At 43.2% G+C, this 22,689-nt stretch overlaps 1 protein-coding gene across 2 annotated transcripts in view; it reads right to left on the bottom strand.

Moving 5' to 3' along the window:
• Positions 1 to 22,111, bottom strand: part of SLC41A3 (solute carrier family 41 member 3) — a 28,584-nt gene extending 6,473 nt beyond the window's left edge. Inside the window, exons 1-3 of one of the 2 annotated variants that reach the window (XM_075183647.1) lie at positions 22,003 to 22,111; positions 14,956 to 15,284; positions 1,353 to 1,460 (exon numbers count right to left, since the gene is read on the bottom strand). In XM_075183647.1, coding sequence (XP_075039748.1) covers positions 1,353 to 1,460; positions 14,956 to 15,261 — 414 coding nt within the window. In that variant the 5' untranslated portion in view covers positions 15,262 to 15,284; positions 22,003 to 22,111. Of the gene's footprint in view, positions 1 to 1,352; positions 1,461 to 14,955; positions 15,285 to 18,100; positions 18,160 to 22,002 lie in introns of those variants that run through there. The other variant, XM_075183648.1, reaches the window with a different exon arrangement.
• Between the last annotated feature and the right edge of the window lie 578 nt (positions 22,112 to 22,689).

Here is a 22,689-nt window from a genome sequence, read left to right as displayed (position 1 = left end):
AGATGAATGGATGGACAGATGGACAGACAGATGAATGAATGGATGGACGGATGGATGGACAGACAGACAGATATATGGATGGATGGATGGACAGACAGATGAATGAATGGATGGACGGACGGACAAACAGACAGATGAATGGACGATGGACAGACAGATGAATGAATGGTTGGATGGAAGGATGGACAGACAGACAGATGAATGGATGGATTGAAGGATGGACAGACAGACAGATGAATGGATGGAAGGATGGACAGACAGACAGATGAATGGATGGATGGAAGGATGGACGGACAGACAGATGAATGGATGGATTGAAGGATGGACGGACAGATGAATGGATGGATGGAAGGATGGACAGACAGACAGATGAATGGATGGATGGAAGGATGAACGGACAGACAGATGAATGGATGGATGGAAGGATGGACAGACAGACAGATGAATGGATGGATTGAAGGATGGACGGACAGATGAATGGATGGATGGAAGGATGGACGGACAGACAGATGGATGGAAGGATGGACGGACAGACAGATGAATGGATGGATGGAAAGATGGACAGACAGACAGATGAATGGATGGATTGAAGGATGGACGGACAGACAGATGAATGGATGTATTGAAGGATGGACGGACAGATGAATGGATGGATGGACGGACAGACAGATGAATGGATGGATGGAAGGATGGACGGACAGACAGATGAATGGATGGATGGAAGGATGGACAGACAGACAGATGAATTGATGGATTGAAGGATGGACGGACAGATGAATGGATGGATGGAAGGATGGACGGACAGACAGATGAATGGATGGATGGAAGGATGGACGGGCAGACAGATGAATGGATGGATTGAAGGATGGACGGACAGATGAATGGATGGATGGAAGGATGGACGGACAGACAGATGAATGGATGGAAGGATGGACGGACAGACAGATGAATGGATGGATGGAAGGATGGACAGACAGACAGATGAATGGACGGACAGACAGATGAATGGATGGATTGAAGGATGGACAGACAGATGAATGGATGGATGGAAGGATGGACAGACAGACAGACACATGAATGGATGGATGGAAGGATGGACAGACAGACACATGAATGGATGGATGGAAGGATGGACAGACAGACAGACAGACACATGAATGGATGGATGGAAGGATGGACAGACAGACAGACAGACACATGAATGGATGGATGGAAGGATGGACAGACAGACGGGCAGACGTAGGAAAGTTGGACTAACAGAGGAATGGAGGGATAGATGGATAGTCAGACAGATGAATGGATATACGGACGGATGGATAGACAGACACACTGTCACATACGTAAGGACTTACCGCAGTAGAGAGCCGAGAAGCCAATGTCATTTCCAAGTTGCCTTTGAGACCCACCAGAGCCGGAACCAGAATAAAGATCTCTGTGATGGTTTTGAAGACATCCCAGTGCTGGGGGATAAAGACAGAGGGAACAAGGATGAGGAATCTCCCGCCACATACAACACGTGTAACCTCCACGGAGGTCGGCAGACAAGCGACGTGTCGTCATCTTTCAGCTTCATTCTCAGTCTCTTTGTTAGTAAAGATCAGAAGATTGAAATCACTGACATGAAAAACGTCACACTAAGGGGCAGAGTCGATTCTGCGCGAGAGGAGGCGCTAAACATGGCCGCGATGTGCGTATCGCTGGCTGTTATGGTAAGAAATCTCCGCTCGTTTCTCTGCTCACATCTATGGAAAATTGAGCGGAAATTGCCTTTAAAACTCTGCTGCGATGTGTCTCTGCGGACTGTTCCTGGACACACATGGCGTCACCTCGCGCCAAACTGAACCTGCCCCAAAAACAGCAAGTTCTTCTAAAACAAAGTGAAGTTGCAGCACAGATCTGTCTGCTGCGTAAAGTGATAGGAACTCAAACTTTCAAAAACTGAATTAGTAATATTTCCACCCAAAAACAGAAGCTTCCTGCCTGACACTTCTATTTCTGTTGACAACATGACCATAAATCCCACCCTGCAAGCTCGTTGTCTAGGTGTAATCCTTGACTCACAACTATCATTTATTCCGCACATCGACTCTATATCTAAATCATGTTACATACACCTAAAGAACATTTCCAGAATCCGCACATATCTCACACAAGACACTGCAAAAACATTAATTCATGCACTCATCATCTCCCGCATCGACTATTGCAATTCCCTCCTTACTGGTCTTCCCAAAGTCAGACTTGAACCCCTACAATCTATTTTGCACGCAGCGGCTAGATTTCCTTGCAAACCATTCTTCCTCTGCTGAGCCACTCTGTCAGTCTCTACATTGGTTGCCTGTATTTCAACGAATCCAATATAAAGTTCTTCTACTAACATACAAGGCCATCAACAAAACTGCACCGACATACATCTCCTCACTTGTCTCAAAATATCTCCCAACTCGACACCTCCGTTCTGCACAAGATCTACGTCTCTCCTCCACTCTCATCACATCCTCCCATTCCCGGTTACAGGATTTTTTTCAGGCTGCACCCACTTTGTGGAATTCTCTCCCTCGCACAGTAAGACTTTTCTCTAGTCATCAAACCTTCAAGCGTTCTAAGAAAACCCACCTCTTCAGGCAAGCTTATAATATTCCTTAACCAGCATCTTAATCTCCCTAGGTTACCCTATTACCACCCTCTACACTGCTAACACAAGACAACAACCCTCTGACCAACATTGCTGTGTGACTGATCACACAGCCCACTCAATACTTTTACCTTTGCATTCCAGCTGGTCCAATGTGCAATATGATGTAGCACGTGCCCTTGTGTTTCAAACTCCCATTGTCCCATAGATTGTAAGCTTGTGAGCAGGGTTCTCTTACCTCTCTGTCTGTATGTATTATCCAGTATTGTCTTATTAATGTTTGTTCCCAATTGTACAGCGCTATGAAATTTTCTGGCGCTATATAAATAAATGTTGATGATATTTCCCATCATGCCTTGGTGAAATAAGTAGATGTTACCATTGTCCATAACAGTTTGCCCACTAGGGGCAGTAACAGAGGCAGACAGAACATGCTGGGACTTGTAGTTACTGCCAATCTGAATAGCTTGGTATAACTGATCAAGTATTCCTCCAGCAGATAGACCCCCAGCAACGTACAAAGATCAACCATTTACACGTTCTATTTAAGCTACATTGTGTGCACCTAATTTTGCGCTCACGCGCCTGTTCGACTGCGCATCCGCTTTCTGAGATCATCTGAAGGATCACAGTCCCCGATGATTATTCTAATAACGGAAAAATTGTCACTTCTAATCCCGGCCCAGCGTCACTTACGAACCTTCCCCCTAATTAATTACTATTTTTACATTTCTCTCGCTACAATCAGAGAGCTAAACCCACAAACTTCCCCTCTTGAAGCTCAGTTTATTATCTACCAACGTAACACAAAATCTCATTTTTGCACTTGGACAGAATATAAGAAATGTTTCCAGCACTTAGGAAGCATCTAGTCAAGCGTGTACGGATTGGCACAACGATCGCTGGCACGCTGGAGCGCTCAGCTATGCACAATAATCCTACAAACGTTCACACTAGTGCGCAGACCGAGCTGTGTAAACGACAAGGACACAATTACAATTATATAGGTTTCTTTTCTACATGATTGTATTGGGGCAAAGCAACAATCTTACTAAACTTTTCCTTATAAGTTTTTCTGTGTCTTCCGTTCTCCAGGAGGTAGTTAAACGTGTGTGTGTTATACTGCTAGTAGTGTGTAATGAACGTACAATATCCCTAATGAAATTTTTCTGTTGTAATAATGAATAACAATTATAACATGCTATAAAGTAGGGTAACGACTGCCCTGACAAATAATTAATTTACGCACCCTTCCCTAATTTTGTGTCTGTCCTCAATAAAGCTCTGGGCTTTTGACTGTCCCCTCACATCCATTCCATTGCTTTTTGAATATGTTATTTCGTTTCAGTTTGCATGGTTAGTGCAGTACTAGGATATAATATCTTGTACTTTATGCCTTGTATTGTACTAAAATGAATGATTACGTTTCACGGTGTACTGCATACGCTTGAATGTAATGTATTGTGTGTTTTTTGTGCCTTTATGCAAATAAAGATACTTTTTCAATCAAAAACTATTGCCCTAATAAATACCTTAAAATACAATAAAACTGGGTCATTTCAGTACAATCCAGAATGTCTATAAAGGGATGGAAGGTCCTAGTTACTGAATAACAGCACCCGGATGATGTGCAATAGATTACGACGAGGTGGGCTGTAGAAATCTCAGCGGCTACTGATCCGCTCTGCAATACAAACCTGAATTATGTCCATCAGCAATCCAGATGCTACCATGCCCATCCCGGACATCAGGAAGGGCAAAATCACTTGGGCAGCAATGGAGAAGACCGTCTCCGGGAGAAACCCATGGGGCGACCTTGAAAGTTTGCATTTGAAGCCTCTCAGCTTCCCTCCATGAAAGCAGAATTCCAATTCCAACTGAGTGACCACCATGTCTCTCAACTCATAATCACCAGGTCCAGAGCGGAATCGAACGACCTGCAAATCGCACACAGTCCAAAGGGTCGATACTCAACGTTGCGGTTCTTCATCGCCGGGTCATCGTTGGGACTCTCTGTGAACCGCTTCTATAAACCATTCCGGTGGGGTTGACACAGATTTCCTGAAGAGTGTGGACCCATACGAGGAAAGCAATATGAAGATCGAGTCTTTTCTGTGGACCCGACTGAACCTCAACCACCAACAGATGAAACAAGACAGAGGGTTACCGAGATGTTTCCTTCTACAATATAGCACTTAAAAACTGCCAAAAACAAGATTGACCAGATCTAAGTAAGGGCCTCAGGGTACAATAACTTTACCAATGTGTCATAGCTGATAATGTACTTGTGTAGTCAGACAGACCTATACAGAAGCCCCATATCTCCCTACAAGCAGGTCTGGAATCCCGTCACGTACTAATCAGCCCCACGCCTCTGTCCTCCTATCAGCAGGATGTCAGCACAGCTTCCACCTTCAGTTCCTCAGAATAAACTGCGCTGTTCAGAGAATAAGATATAATATTGAGAGAGGAGTAATCCTCACTCGCTCTGTGCCGAGAAGGAGACGTCTGAAGGTAGTATCAGGAGCTCGGTATCTCCACAAGCCGGAGATTCTAATCAGCCGTCATCACCTTCCTCTATGTCTAGTTTATCAGTATCTAGATAAAGGTTCTGGTTTCCAGAGTTTCTCTGAGGTAGCTGAACGGAGAGTAAATACATTGTACATTGATAAATTCATTGGAATGTTGAGAGTGGATTCACAAGTGGTTGAGTGGATACGATATTGGTTGAAGGCGACAGAGACTTGCAGTAAACAGTATGTATTCCGGAGAGAGAGGAGACCATTGGAGAACCTCTAGACTCTGTACATAGACCACCCCTCTTCAATATCTCTAAATTGGTGACATTACTACTGGTATTGAAGTGAAAGTATCTTTGCAGAGGACACAAAGATATGTAATAAGGCAGGGACTCTGTAGCAGCACAGTGGCAAAGTGGTTAGTATTGCTGCCTCACAGCACTGGGATCATGAGTTCGATTCCCGACCTTGGCCCTATCTGTGTAGAGTTTGTATGTCCTCCCCGTGTTTGTGGTGAGTTTTCTTCCCACACCCCAAAGACATACATGATAGTTTAATTGGCTGCTGACTTAAATGAACCTTGGTATAATACTATGTGTGTGGTAGGGAATTTAGATTGTAAGCTCCAATGGGGCAGGGACAGGTGCGAATGATAAATATTCTCTGTACAGCGCTGCACAATATGGTGGCAATATAGAAATGGACGATAATAACCGGGGGGTGAATAAAATTATTGATTTTCAAGGTAGATTAGAGGAATCGTCAAAAATATGCAAAAATAGCAACTAATGCTTTTAGGAGAAGAGGGGTCTTGGATTCACTATTTCAGGTGACTTAAAGATTGGCAGACAATGTATATGTAATAGGAAAGGCCAGTTGGATGCTTGGTTGCATATAAAGAGGCAGATTAAATTGGCTGTGGGGTTCTTATCTCCCATTAAATTCTATGTTGTAAGTTCAGAAAAGATGTAGTTAATGTAGACCCATTAAAACTATTTAGACACCGAGGGCCAGATTTACTAAGCTGTGGGTTTGAAAAAGTGGGGAAGTTGCCTATAGAAACCAATCAGATTCTAGCTTTCATTTACTTAGTACATTCTACAAAATGACAGCTAGAATCTGATTGGTTGCTATAGGCAACATCCCCACTTTTTCAACCCCGCAGCTTAGTAAATCTGGCCCTGAAAGTCGTTTTCAAGACCGCCGCAGTCAAAACAACGAGTGATCTTAAAACTGCGATTCCTAAAGTCAATACCAGATTGACTCGATCCCCGTGAGTACAGGGGCTGGTTTAGAATGAGAGAACATTCAGGTACTTGGTGCAAAATTTGCACCTAACTCTCAATCAGCCTCAAAATGTAACTTAGATCAGCCAGAGGGTTGATGTAACATAATTATATCTACATTTCCATGTTAAATTAGGAGCTACTGACACATTTGTCTGTGAATTTGGCTATATATAAAAGTCACGGTATCTGTTTTTCGTGAATTTAGGCAGTTGCATCTGTATTTTGGAGGAAGACCCCACAGCCATACTATGTCTTATGTTATGTGTTTTCACCATTTCATCTATTGTAAAAAAAAAAAGTGCCAGCTCCTCAACGACCAAACCCATTTGCCGTAACGGTAGGCAAGTGCCTCCCCAATCACTCATCACCCCCAGGTCACGAAAGTCAAAGTGCCAACATAAATCTCTATTCGCACCCACAGTCTTGATTCTCACGTCCTATTTCATACACAGAAAAAGGATGGTAGATTGTTAGGCGCTATAGCTTGTCACATAGAGTAAGTCAACTAGACAATATCACATTTGATCGTATTATCCCCGTTTAAACAATCAATACAAAATATGATATAACAAAAGGCACGAAGTCAACGTATTAATCCTTCAACGGAATTCAGGGATTATCAATGTTCTTGCAGCAATATCTCTGTATCTTCAGGTTATGGGAATAAGCTTCAATGTCTCACCCAAAAACAATCAGCGAAATTACAAGTGATTGTTTACACACTGTATACTTACATCCATGCGTCACCAACAAGCTCTGATTGTTTTTTGGGTGAGATATTGAAGATTATTCCCGTAACCTCCTGAAGATACAGAGACATTGCTGCAAGAACTTTGTCAATCCCAGAATTTCGTTGAAGGACTTTTACGCTGACTTCACGGATGTTTTCATTTATTTTTGCTATATCCTATTTTGTCTGGATTGGGTTTCAGTGGAATCTCTCAGGGGGGAAATTCAATTCCGCCCAGAATAGCGTCGCGATAAATGTACTACCGTTAATACGGTAATTTTAACCATGCTTTCTGAGCTGCGAGCAAAAAGCCAGAGTTGAATTTACCGTATTAATGGTAATTACGCGCACTATTAATGTAATATCGCGTTTCTTTCTGCAGTAACGCGGCCAATTGAATTCCCCCGAGTGTTTACACGGCGTTAATGCAATCAAATGTGATATTGTCTAAAGCTTATTGATTTACTCTATAGCGCCTAAGAATCTACCATCTTTTCAGTGGCGGATCCAGGGGGCGAAGGGGGGGCGCGATCGTCCCCCCTAGCACCAGTGGCAGCTCATTATACTGATGTTCCCAACGGATGACAGACAGGCAGAGAATCCTGTCCGGCTGCTCTGACTGTGTTGTAAGACAATCAGCGCAGCTGAGCTGCATTATCTGTCTGTCTGTCATCCGTCGGGAACATCAGTACAGTTAACTGTCGCTGGAAGCCCCATGCTCCTATTGGGAAAAAAATCACCCCCCCTAAATAAAATTCTAGGTCCGCCCCGGCATCTTTTCTCTGTATATCGATATTGTGTGAGTTGGAGCCGGTTTGCTGTGATAGGGCTGCTGCAGTTTTAAATTAGAAAGTGTTACGTTTTGCACATCTTATTTCAGCTTCTATAAGTGTAATTCTACACTAACGGAGGATTATACAATTTGTGAACATTTGCAAACTCTCCCACGGAAATGAATATAAACATCCTTATTTCAGGGGATATATGTGTGTATATTGGTTTAGGCCGACTGTTCTCCCTCTCCCTCTATAACAGATCCCCAGGCACATATACATTGCTTTACACATAGTTTTTCAGTGAAAGGTGAAGTTATAGCGCAGAACCGGAAAAACGACTCCCAGAGATGTGTTATACGGGTTTGTGAGTGCGATTACGTCGTGTCAATCACACGTAGAGCCAGGGGCAACACACATGTTGGAAGGAAGGAATATATGACTGACATATCTCTAAACTATACACCAATCAGCCACAACATTAAAACCACCTGCTTAGTATTGTGTAGGTCCCCCTTGTGCTATCAACACAGCTCTGACCCGTGGAGGCATGGACTCTAGAAGACCTCTGAAGGTGTCCTGTGGTATCTGGCACCAAGACGTTACCAGCAGATCCTTTAAGTTCTGTAAGTTGTGAGGTGGAGGCCTCCATGGCTCGGACTTCACTATTTCAGGTGACTTAAAGACTGTCAGACAATGCAGAAATAACAGGGAAAGCCAGTTGGATGCTTGGTGGCATAGAAAGAGGCAGATTAGATGGGCCGTGGGGTCCTTATCCTTAATAAATTCTATGTTGTAAGTTCAGAAAAGATGTAGGTAATGTATAATTAACACTTTTTAATTTAGACCCATTAAAACTCTATTTAGACACTGAAAGTCGTTTTCAAGACTGCCGCAGTCATAACAACGAGTGATCTTAAAACTGCGATTCCTAAAGTCAATACCACATTGACTCCGATACCTGTGAATACAGGGGCTGGTTTCGAATGAGAGAACATTCAGGTACTTGGTGCAAAATTTGGATACATATTTAGTTGTACTGTTGGTCTGTATAGATCGATCAGTTAACACTTGGGTCTATTACAATTTCATTAGGCTATGTTTGACCATTTGGCCTTGTTTTTATCGCTTTTTACCCTCTTTTTTAGCCACTGAGATTACTTTTATTGTCCCACCTCTTATTTATGTTTATTAGTATCCTATTATCTACTTGTTCAATAAATATTTATTTTAGATACCCACTAACAACCATAGTATAGGTCATTTAGTACACATCTCTCAATTCATTCATATTCTATATAAGAATCTCATGAAGGCAATTGAGAGTGTAGTTCTTTTCATATATGTAGAGTCCTCAGAGTAGCACAAGCAGTATAGGAGTAAGGACCGGAGTATGTTCCCGAGTACTGGACTGGAATCCGATGTTATACCTGACTGGAGCTTTTCATGGGAATTCAATCCTAGCTCCTGCGGCCAGGCACACGGGACTGGAACCCACTAATAAGAACTCAGATAGAAAATACACGGAAACGCAGAACAGAGTGAACTGGAACTGAAGACAGGGACTAGAAACTCAGAACCGTGACACAGAAGGGCGAACTCAGGACTGCGTGGCAGCCACAGACCTGGAACCCACACACAGATAGACGAAACTGGAAATAAGCTCTAGAGACTCAGAACCAGCCGTAGCAACAGAACAGGTGATACTGGTAAAGCCACTGGTACTGCAGAATAGATACAGGATGGTACTAAGTTCTTACTGAGGTGAGCTCTCTTGCTGAATGTAGAATATTGCAGGAGGATGAGCAGCTTGAAAGTGCAAAGTACTTGCAGAATGATGACTCCGGATAATGCAGGGTGCTTGGTAGAAGATATGCTCATTAGATATGTAGCTGGTAGAGCAGGATGTAGAGCAGTGCTGGCTAACCTGTGACACTCCAGGTGTTGTGAAACTGTAGTTTCACAACACCTGGAGTGTCACAGGTTAGCCAACACTGATGTAGAGGATCACTTTGTAAACACAGGGAATCAGGAGCAACTGGAACCTGGAGCCAAGCACTATCCTCAGGAGAGAAGTGTGTTGTTCTGGCAATGAACAGATCTCTGCAGCAGGTTTAAATAGGGTGTCCCCAACAACTATTGGCTGCACAGTTCATGTGATCACAGCTGCTGAATCTGGTTGGTCTGGAATGATCACCTGACTGCAAACAAGATGGCCGCACCCATGCAGCAGAACAAACAGTATGTGTTTGTTTACAAACGGAGATGTAATGGACAGGGACCAGGAGGGGCCCCGATAGCTGTGATATGACAGCGGCGGATGTGGTAAATGCGGCTAAGACCCCAATGTGTGACAGCCATTAAGGGATGTACTTGGTCTGCAACAATGTTTAGCTAGGTGGTACGTGTCAAATATCCACATGAATGCCAGGACCCAAAGTTTCCCAGCAGAACATTGCCCAGAGCATCACACTACGTAGCCCCATAAGCTGCGATGCACTGTGTGTTCTGACACCTTTCTATCATAACCAGCATTAACTTTTTCAGCAATTTGTGCTACAGTAGCTCTTCTGTGGGATTGGTCCAGACATGATCAATGAGCCTTCGACTCCCATGACCCTGTTGCCGGTTCACAGGTTGTCTTTCCTTGGACCACTTTTGGTAGGTACTAACCACTGCATACTGGGAACACCCCACACAACCTGCCGTTTGGAGATGCTCAGACCCAGTTGTCTAGTCATCGCAATTTGCCCCTTGTCAAAGTCGCTCAGATCCTTACACTTGTCCATTGTTCCTGCTTCCAACACATCAACTTCAAGAACTGACTGTTCACTTGCTGCCTAATATATCCCACCCCTTGACAGGTGCCGTTGTAACGAGATAATCAATGATATTCACATCACTTGTCTTAATGATGCGGCTGATCGGTGTATGTATCTGTTAATTAGCTAATCAGGAAGAAACAAAACCATTATCACAAGTGCTAAAACCAAATGATTAAATAATATAACAATAAATCTATCACTCAGCCTTGCGGTAAATAATCACAGCTTTAATCAATAATCAGACGCATGTTTAATGGATCCCAGTTCCTCGCTGTTCACCAGTCACCATTTTAACCAGGTTCCTTTTAGAGCAAAAGATTTCTAGCAAAAGATTATAGTTATTAAATAAAAAAAACCTTGAAAAATAGATAGATCTGAAGCACTGGGGCGTAGGGGAGACACCGTGCAGGAGGATATAAAGGATAATTATGTCTCTCTTACTACATGTAAAAAGGTTTGTAGACATATTGAACAAAATCTTTAAAAAAACATTAGTATCATATTATTACACGACACAGTTTTAGATTAGTTTTTGCCCCAAGCCATCTGTAGTTTATAACAAAGGTAATATGTAGAACAGATATTATATCTCACTTCACTTCCTAGGTAGATTTGAAGCCTCCATGATGCCATTCTCCAGGAATCGCATCATTTTGGCCCGCCCCCCCCCCGTGCTAAAATGACGTCATTACATCACAGGGGCAGGGGCCAAAATGACACGATTCGCTGAGCTTCGCCCCCTCACGCACACCTCTACACCGAGACTCCCGGAGGCCAATTGTTAAAGGTTGGCAACTATGCCATATAAATCATTCATCCTTAATACAGATGTCAGGCATTACTTAGTGACTGAAAAGTGCATCAAATATATGTGAACGAGCCCTTAGTGATAATAATTATTGTTAAATAATGTATTTTATTACTGTGAACGTTTGCGCATCCCCAGGTCACACTGCATGTTTCCCAATCTCTATGAGCCCCATTCATGTTCAGAGGCTTGAAACCTCCGCATCGGATTGCCCCTGCTGTACATTGCCTACGCCAACCAGCCCCTTTCCTCCTCGTTCCACCGCTGACGTCGTAGGCAGCTGTAAATGTCATTTTGCGGACATGACTTGCAGGCAAGTTCATCAGTCTACATCCGAACATAAATCAGGCTCTATGTGAAAAGGAGGCAACACAACTCCGCAGGGTACAAACCTAAACATGACTTGTTTCTGCACACTGTACTGTACAGTTACTATTTATTTGCTAAATTTAACAGATTTTTATTTTTTTTGGCATGTGCAAAAGTTGGGGCACCTTCCAGTTGGTTAATTAATCATTTTTTAGGCCTCCAAACTTGACTGACTTGAGGCCAGGCGGTGACAATTCCTGAGGTAAATAATTAATCTGACCCATCTGACCTCTCGGGATCTTGTGTCTACTGACATGAAAATAAAGATGGAAACCTGCGTCAGTGAAGTACAGTGGTCGTCGGGTAACACAAGCTGCCCTGCAGTGTCCTTCACTGGATTGTGTCCTAAATCATATCATTTATATACACTATATGGATAAAAGTATTCGGACGCTTGACCATTACACCAACAGGGACTGTAATGACATTATATACAAATACATATACTTTAATATGGAGTTGGTCCCTCGCTTGCTGAGATAACAGCTTCCACTCTTCTTGGAAGGCTTCCACACGATGTTGGGGTGTTTCTGTGGGAATTTGTGCCCAGTCATTCTGTAGAGCATTTATGAGGTCAGGCACTGATGTTGGACGAGAAGGCCTGGCTCGCAATCTCCGTTCCAGGTCATCCCAATGGTGGTCGATGGGGTTGAGGTCAGGGCTCTGTGTGGGCCGGTCAAGTTCTTCCATACTGAGCTCATAAAACCATGTCTTTGTAGTCCTTGCTGTGTGCACTTGGGCACAGTCATGTTGGAATAAAAAAGGGCCTTCCCCAAACTGTTTACACAAAGTTGGAAGCACAGCATGGTCCAAAAGGACTTGGTATGCTGAAGAATTAGGATTACCATAACCCTATAGCCCAAACCCTGAAAACAGCCCCATACCATTATCCTTTCTCCATCAAACTTCACAGTTGGCATAATGCAGTCAGACAGGTAACGTTCTCCCGGCATCCGCCAAACCCATCTGACTGCCAAACAGAGAAGAGTTATTAGTCACTCCACAGAACACGTTTCCACTACTCCACAGTCCAGTGTCGGTGTGCTTTACACCACTCCATCCGACGCTTGGCATTGGTCTTGGTGATGTGAGGCTGCATGCAGCTGCTCGGCCATGGTAACCCATTCCATTAAGCTCCCGCCGCACAGTTTTTGTGCTTACATTAATACCAGTGGAAGTTCGGAACTCTTCAGCTATGGACTCAGCAGAGCGTTGGCGACATTCACGCACCATGTGTCTTAGCAGTCAGTGACCCCGCTCTGTGATTTTACATGGTCTTCTGCTTCGTGGCTGAGTTGCTGTTGTTCCTAAACGCTTCCACTTTCTAATAATATCACTTACAGTTGACCGTGGAATATCCACCAGGGATGAAATTTCACGAACCGTCTCAAAGGTGGCATCTATCACCGTACCACGCATCCTATCACAGTACCACGCATCCTATCACAGTACCACGCATCCTATCACAGTACCACGCATCCTATCACAGTACCACGCATCCTATCACAGTACCACGCATCCTATCACCGTACCACGCATCCTATCACAGTACCACGCATCCTATCACAGTACCACGCATCCTATCACAGTACCACGCATCCTATCACCGTACCACGCATCCTATCACCGTACCACGCATCCTATCACAGTACCACGCATCCTATCACCGTACCACGCATCCTATCACCGTACCACGCATCATATCACCGTACCACGCATCCTATCACCGTACCACGCATCCTATCACCGTACCACGCATCCTATCACCGTACCACGCATCCTATCACCGTACCACGCATCCTATCACCGTACCACGCATCATATCACCGTACCACGCTAGAAGTCACTGATCTCTTCAGAACGACCCATTTTGTATCACAAATGTTTGCAAATGGAGACTGCACAGCTAGATGCTGGATGTTATACACCTCTGGCAACTGGTCTGATTGAAACACCTCAATTCAATAATTAACAGGTCTGGCCAAATACTTTTTGTCCATATAGTGTAGCTAAGAAAACTATCATAATATAGACATATAACCACTAGGGGCACTGTCCTAGTGAAGTCTATGGTTAATGTTTCATTTTCATGTTATCCGGATAAGCTGACAAGTCTCTGGCATGAGCACAGACTGTCCTGTGTCTTTCTCTGATGGCTGGGGCCATAGTGACCCGATCACAGTGCCAAATAGTGTTAAAGGATACCTAACATTTGGTTCAAACGTTTTTAAAGGGACAGTAACCTCCAAAACATTCAGTGCAGAACACAGGGGAATATATATGTTAGACATAGTTTATGTTGTCATTCAATGCAGCCTATGATCAAACTCAGAGATTTGGTCCAGTTTCTCCTTTTCTTGCCCTCCTCAGTCCTTTAAAGATCTGGCCACGCCCCCTAATTACGTGATACTCCACCCCCAATTACATCGCTCACATTAGACCACGACCCCAAGCTATTATATTGAGAAGGTTATCATACCTCGATAAGACTGCCAGAAGAGCAGCAGGCGTGGGGAGGGGGGGTGGGGGATATAAGGATTTTGGGGAAGAGGAGTAAAACCATGGCATCTGTACTGAATGGCGACTGCACCACCATAGAAACTAGGTGGTGTCCTAACATGGATATTTTTTTATAGATTCGTCCCTTAATGTTTACGTTAGACAAATACGAAAGGGAAACATATAGCACCAGCGTCTTTATAATTATTTAACAAATGTATTCTTTCTCTTCCAATTAAATGATTCTGTATATCAGCTCCTGCATTATGTCCCATTACATTTTATTCTGTATTTATCGTTTGTAATTATCCCACCCTCCCAATAGTCAGTATTGGAATCAGAATCAACTCTTTAAAGCTAGTCAGTGACTTGGGATGGACATTCTTAGAAATGTGGCAGCGTGTAGTGTAACTATGCAACGACTTTGACGGTACCAGAAGTAGACAGAAAGCTGTTTGTCCTCTACTACAACACATGAAAGGGTTTTATTTCTATTTGCTTTCCTTACCTGTACCATGTCTAGTACCATCCCGGCCATGACCATGCCCAGTCCTGCCAGCAGGTACGGTAACAAGACCTGCATGGCGATGGCGAGAGAGGACTCATCTCCTGCCCTGCGCATGGGGGGCTTCTTCTCTGGCTTCCTCTCCGGCGGGCGCCTCTCTGGAACGAGCGTGAGCTCTTCTTCCACCACCTCCCGGCTGACGGACCGGCTCTCATTCTGTTTGCCTTTCCTCTTTGCTTTTTGCTTGGGACGCTCCTCGTTTTTGGCACGACCCTCCTTCCGCCTCTGCCGGGTCTCCTCACCTTTCATTCTGTACACACGGATCCGTCACCCTGCAGAGATAACGATAGTATTGACTTTTACTGATCATGAGAACCACGTTCCTGGGTCCCGCCAGCCACCGGTCATTTGTTTATAAGAGCAAAGGAAAATTCAACACTAACTCAAATGCTGGTGCATTTTTCGTGTATGATGGTTAAACATTTAAAGGAGATACATTGACATTGCAAATTTACTTATCAAAGGATGGGGGACAGACTTTCATAGAAATATGGCCACATGCAATGTACAACTTCCGGATAATTCAAGGAAAGAGAAAAATAAAAGCTGTTTTCGTCCCCAAATCTGCACTCCTGCATTTGTGAATGATCTGTCATGATGAATTTACGCTGGGCTATGTCAACACTGTGCTATAATATAAATCTCATGCATGGTAGTGACCAAACAGAATCCCTGGAAAGACTGTCCTGCCGACGCAAGCAGCGTCCCACAAGATATCTGTATCAGATTCCAGAGTGGCCCTACGATGATCTAACATGCTATAAATACACACACACCTGTTTATCTATAGTGTGCGGGTGCAGGGAACATGAGAAACATAGGGACTTGCATCACATGGAAAAAAACTGTATGACTGTAGCATATATGTACTGTAGGCATGGACTGGATAGAGATTGCTGGTTTATAATTATTATTATATCTCCCTATCTGTTAATTCCTGTGCACAGATCAATTAATATAGTTCAGTCTTTTAAATAAGTGGCTGAATTAGAACCATTATGAACGCAGCACATTTGCAAAAAGAAAGAATCTGATATGTGACTGATCCGTATATCAGGGATTCGTTTAATCTCAACGAGTCACATAAACTATAATGTATTAGTTCTGTATCTCCGCAGCCAATACCAGCTGGGATGAGAGGGTGTAAGATCACATTAGGGACCTGCTATTGGTGCACTAAGCGCAGATTCAGTCTGTTAACAAGTTGGAATATGGAATTAAACTATATATATTTTTTAAAGTACAATCACAAAACAATAAAACAGATGCTAAGGTCTTAAGTCGTCCAAAAAAAACCTAAAATGCTCAAATAATTAAAATGTGGATCAGTAAAATCTCTGAGCACCCCCCAAATCTACACCTGTCCCAATGTGGGAAGCAGATATTTGGAGCTGGGGCTGAATGAGGGGTCAGCTGGTGTGTGCCAAGGATTAGAGGGTGGGTACGTTTGCCCAGCTTGGAGTCTATGTTTGGAGATATTGGCACTCAGGGCTCTCAGGCTTCATTAGGGAGATGGGTGACGGACCATGAAACCACACAGTAGCCCATAGTGTGCAGCGTGTATCTGAGCTGACACCAGAAGACGATGTTTATTCAGTAACAAATTGTATTCGGAGCACGAGGCACGAGGCACACAACACCTCACACCACCTTATACAGACACATTGTAAAATGGTAATAAATTAACTCCGTATTCTATACAAATACCCCCAGTTTCTGGTTATAAACTGGAGGTGACATGAGGGGGATTTTCTATAGAATGTGGAGTTAAGGTGTCACCATATTAAAGATAATTTACCTCCACTTTCTGCACCACTGGGTGTTACAGTGTTCTCCTAATCTGGGTGTATGACCTTACCCAGCACGGGATTAGGATGTGGTGCTTGGTGATCATATCTGTGTGTATGACATTTCACACTTCACTTTGTGTGGCAGAGCTCCTCACAGTGTCTGTATGAGCGGACCGGTGATTATGTCTGTGTGTATGACGTTATATTGTGCAACAGAGCTCCTTACAGTGACATTAGGAGAGGGTACGTGGTGATGGAATATGGGTGTATAACAGTCTTCTCTTTATCCCTTTCAGCCTCAGAGCTCCTCGTAGTGACTTATAAGGAGCAGATCATTATTATGTCTGTGTGTTACATTCCATTCTTCATTGTTCTGTGTAGCAGGGCTCCTCACAGTGACTGCACTGAGCAGTCAGTGATTACATGTGTATAGGATCCCACCCTCATTGTTCTGTGTAGCAGAGCTCCTCACAGTGACTGCACTGAGCAGTCAGTGATTACATGTGTATAGGATCCCACCCTCATTGTCCTGTGTAGCAGAGCTCCTCACAGTGACTGCACTGAGCAGTCAGATTACATGTGTATAAGATCCCACCCTCATTGTTCTGTGTAGCAGAGCTCCTCACAGTGACTGCACTGAGCAGTCAGATTACATGTGTATAAGATCCCACCCTCATTGTTCTGTGTAGCAGAGCTCCTCGCAGTGACTGCACTGAGCAGTCAGATTACATGTGTATAAGATCCCACCCTCATTGTTCTGTGTAGCAGAGCTCCTCGCAGTGACTGCACTGAGCAGTCAGTGATTACATGTGTATAAGATCCCACCCTCATTGTTCTGTGTAGCAGAGCTCCTCACAGTGACTGCACTGAGCAGTCAGATTACATGTGTATAAGCTCCCACCCTCATTGTTCTGTGTAGCAGAGCTCCTCGCAGTGAGCTATGTGTAATATTTGGAGCACTCTGGACCTCTGTGGGCACCACGTGATTCTGTTTGTCCCCTAATGTGCAACTGTCCCAAAATTATAAATGAATGAGGAGCACTAATAACGGGTATAAGTATAAAGCCCCCAGTGGGGCTATTGTCACGGGGAGGGGAGGGGAGGGGGGCAGACAGTGAGGTCAGGGGGAGTCTGTGTTACTATAACACTGCCGGGGGTAATGGGGCACTGTGATCAGCGGGAAGAACCAATAACGAGGGGACCCGAGGGGAGGTCAGTGGGGGCCACGTGGCGGGGGGGCTGTCTGATCCGGGCACTGTCCGTGGTGCCCCCCCCCCCCAGCTCCATCATCTACTTACCCTGGTCCAGAGCGTGTCCCGGGAGGAGGGGGCGGGGTCTGAGGAGGGGGCGGGGTCTGAGTAGGGGGCGAGGTCTGGGGGGAGGAGGGAGATTCCCGGTTCCCGCCCGCAGATCAGACCCAGGAACGTGGCCTCTAATATCCCTGATCTCTGTGTTGTTCTTCCTTATATACAGTGTGATCTCCTTATATACAGTGTTATCTCCTTATATACAGTGTGATCTATACTCTGATTACACATTATTACCTAATACCCACCCAGTATATCACTGATTACAGTATTATTCCTCTTTATATACAGTGTGATCTCCTTATATACAGTGTGATCTCCTTATATATGGGGTGATCTATACTCTGATTACACCTTATACCCACCTAATATGTCACTGATTACAGTATTATTCCTCCTTATATACAGTGTGATCTCCTTATATACAGAGTGATCTCCTTATATACAGTGTGATCTCCACTCTGATTACACATTATTACCTAATACCCACCCAGTATATCACTGATTACAGTATTATTCCTCCTTATATACAGTGTGATCTCCTTATATACAGTGTGATCTCCTTATATATAGTGTGATCTATACTCTGATTACACCTTATACCCACCTAATATATCACTGATTACAGTATTATTCCTCCTCATATACAGTGTGATCTCCTTATATACAGAGTGATCTCCTTATATACAGTGTTGATCTCCTTATATACAGTGTGATCTCCACTCTGATTACACATTATTACCTAATACCCACCCAGTATATCACTGATTACAGTATTATTCCTCCTTATATACAGTGTGATCTCCTTCTATACAGTGTGATCTCCTTATATACAGTGTGATCTCCTTATATATAGTGTGATCTATACTCTGATTACACCTTATACCCACCTAATATATCACTGATTACAGTATTATTCCTCCTTATATACAGTGTGATCTCCTTATATACAGTGTGATCTCCTTATATACAGTGTGATCTCCACTCTGATTACACATTATTACCTAATACCCACCCAGTATATCACTGATTACAGTATTATTCCTCCTTATATACAGTGTGATCTCCTTATATACAGTGTGATCTCCTTATATACAGTGTGATCTATACTCTGATTACACATTATTACCTAATACCCACCCAGTATATCACTGATTACAGTATTATTCCTCCTTATATACAGTGTGATCTCCTTATATACAGTGTGATCTCCTTATATATAGTGTGATCTATACTCTGATTACACCTTATACCCACCTAATATATCACTGATTACAGTATTATTCCTCCTCATATACAGTGTGATCTCCTTATATACAGAGTGATCTCCTTATATACAGTGTTGATCTCCTTATATACAGTGTGATCTCCACTCTGATTACACATTATTACCTAATACCCACCCAGTATATCACTGATTACAGTATTATTCCTCCTTATATACAGTGTGATCTCCTTCTATACAGTGTGATCTCCTTATATACAGTGTGATCTCCTTATATATAGTGTGATCTATACTCTGATTACACCTTATACCCACCTAATATATCACTGATTACAGTATTATTCCTCCTTATATACAGTGTGATCTCCTTATATACAGTGTGATCTATACTCTGATTACACATTATTACCTAATACCCACCTAATATATCACTGATTACAGTATTATTCCTCCTTATATACAGTGTGATCTGTACTCTGATTACCTTATATACACACAATATATTATTGAAGGATAACACTACTTATATAGTACCTTATACACACATAGTTCGTACAGTATATTACTGATATATACAGTACTTATTCATTATTACCTTATAATACACACACTCTAGGGGTGACATACATATAAACTCCTGTAAGTAATATCTGTATAAACCAGTGATTATTAGTGAAACATTTATATTATAAGGAATAATGCTTCTTCTACTGTCAATTATTACTGATATTAAAAGTCACTTCAGGCTTAATCACAGACATAACTGAGGAAAAAACAAATACAAACAGTGCCAGGGACTGATATGTACTGGATTATAAATTCTTGCAAAAAAAATGCTTTATCCTGTGTTTTACATGAACTAGATCCTAGAAGGCTGCAGTATACTTGGTGCACCTTACTGGTCCTATCTTTGCTAATTCTAACTTAAGGAACTTGGCAGCCACCACAAACCACATCACTTGTTCATTCAAGTGGTGGAAGTGATACATTTCAATTTAAAGGAGACTTTACCCCCCCTCTGGTTCCTCTGAACAGCTGGTTCTCCTGCCTCGGCCAGCAGAGGAATTTTTAAATTTTGTGGCTTTCAGCGCATAAGCAGTTGTCATGTGTCAGGAGCACTGACCAATTACTAGAAATCATTAAGTGCCTCACGCTTCAGTGATGTCACAAATTCTTAGTGAGTTGACATTGTATACATATGTATATTGGTTCAATCTACAAAATGGCTGCCTCCGCTGTGTGTCGCTGTGTAAGGAGGGGAGGTTGGCTCTCACAGCTGACAGGCTGACACGGACTCATTCATAGGTGCATTGGTTCAGTCTACAAAATGGCTGCCTCCGCTGTCATTCATAGGTATATTGGTTCAGTCTACAAAATGGCTGCCTCCGCTGTGTGTCGCTGACAGACTCATTCATAGGTACATTGGTTCAGTCTACAAAATGGCTGCCTCCGCTGTGTGTCGCTGACAGGCTGTCATGGACTCATTCATAGGTATATTGGTTCAGTCTACAAAATGGCTGCGTCCGCTGTGTGTCCATGACAGGCTGACACGGACTCATTCATAGTTATATTGGTTTAGTGTACAAAACGTCTGCCTCTGCTGTGTGTCGCTGACACAGACTCATTCATAGGTACATTGGTTTATTCTACAAAATGGCTGCGTCCGCTGTGTGTCGCTGACAGGCTGACAAAGACTCATTCATTAATACATTGGTTCAGTCTACAAAATGGCTGCCTCCGCTGTTTGTAGGCGACAGGCTACGACGGCCTCTTTGCAGCTACACTTTACACAATTGTGTCACCATCCACCTCAGTATGACCTCAGATCATGTAATAAGTACAACCCAGGCAGTAAAACAGGGTACAACAGGCTGGTCATGCTGGACTTTGTACGAGACGTCACCACCCAATCACACATTGTGTTACAGCGCTCTATGTTACGCCGCTAACGTGAGAATCACTATGAAGAAGCGGAATTCTCCTCAGCGTCTGGTGTTATAAGCTTCTCTATAACCAGCCATCTTTAAGCAGTACTTGTATTAGCTTCATCACCTCGTCCCACAGTTCAACACCACCTTCTGTAATTTAGCACTTATTCATATGACTATATTATGTCTCCTGATAACTAGCATTCTAGCTTTAAAGAAAGTAAAATCACTTATTCCAAAAACATTTACCACAGCTTTTCTAAAGGCAACGGTGCAGAAAAGGTGGTGTTGCCCATAGCAACCAATCAGATCAATCGTTTTATAAAACCACTGCATCTAGAACCTGGTTGCTACGGGCAACGCCTCCTTTATACACGGTTACCTGTTGAAGCTTTCACAATGTACTATGCATGTATAGAGCCATTGTGACTGTAACAGTCTACTAATAGCAAAATAAGTTATATTACACAATTACACCCCTCCTCAGCTGCTATATATAATAGCTGGGAAAGGAGGGGGGGGGGGGGGGGGCACTTATATACAGATATCCTAGGCGGCCTGGGAGCCATTGCATTCCCTCCGGCCCTGTTTTGCAGCCACTTGGGCCTATTTAGTTACAGTAAAACGCTTTTATAGTCTATTAATTCTGCCCAGGTTACCGCAGTAAGAAACTAGTGGTAAGTTCAGGAGCAGTTGGGGGTCAGGTAACGTACATTGAGCGTGATAAAGATCTGTATTACCTGGCAGTGTCGATGAATCCTCATCCAGCCGGGCAGATTGCTGTAGTCAGGCTGGGGATTGACACAGTTGTGGATGGAGGTGGTGTGAGCGTATCTGTGACAGCTGCTCCCTCGACGGGGCCACATTCTCAACGTCACGGCTAATATGACGGGGTTAAGTTTCTGTCGGCTCAGCTATTACTTTTTTTTTTTTTACAACCAAGCAGGATTCAGGATGGAGGGGGGGGGGGGCACAAACATAGTGCTGGGATTTTGGAAGAGAGTTGGATGACAGATAGATTTTAGAGTGGATCACACTGCACCAGAAAAGCTTCTCTGCTCTTTGATTTAATCATTTTAGATACGTTTATTTCTCAGAGACTGATCCGTAGCTAAAAAAAAATACCACGCACTCCCCTGGCGCTGCTTTTTGACGCACGTTTCACTTGCGTATTTAATAGCTTTGATTGTCACACCCCGTGTACAAGCTTTGTACTAGTGTTAAAAACACATGTAATTAATACCGGTGGGTACAAGGCCTAAAGGATGAAAATAACTCCATTCGTAACCTTTCACCCTTGTGTCTTATAGCTCGTAACACTTGTGTAAAATGCAGATATGTTATTACTGATAGCTGGCTCTTTATTTGATTAAATGTATTGTTTTAATCGATTTCTGAGATTAAGGGGGATATTTACTAAACTGCTG

The sequence above is a fragment of the Mixophyes fleayi genome, chromosome 8, assembly GCF_038048845.1.
Source record: "Mixophyes fleayi isolate aMixFle1 chromosome 8, aMixFle1.hap1, whole genome shotgun sequence".
In the NCBI taxonomy this organism is placed as follows: domain Eukaryota; kingdom Metazoa; phylum Chordata; class Amphibia; order Anura; family Limnodynastidae; genus Mixophyes; species Mixophyes fleayi.
Note: the sequence above shows the minus strand (reverse complement) of the source record. Positions and strands in the feature narration are given on the sequence as shown.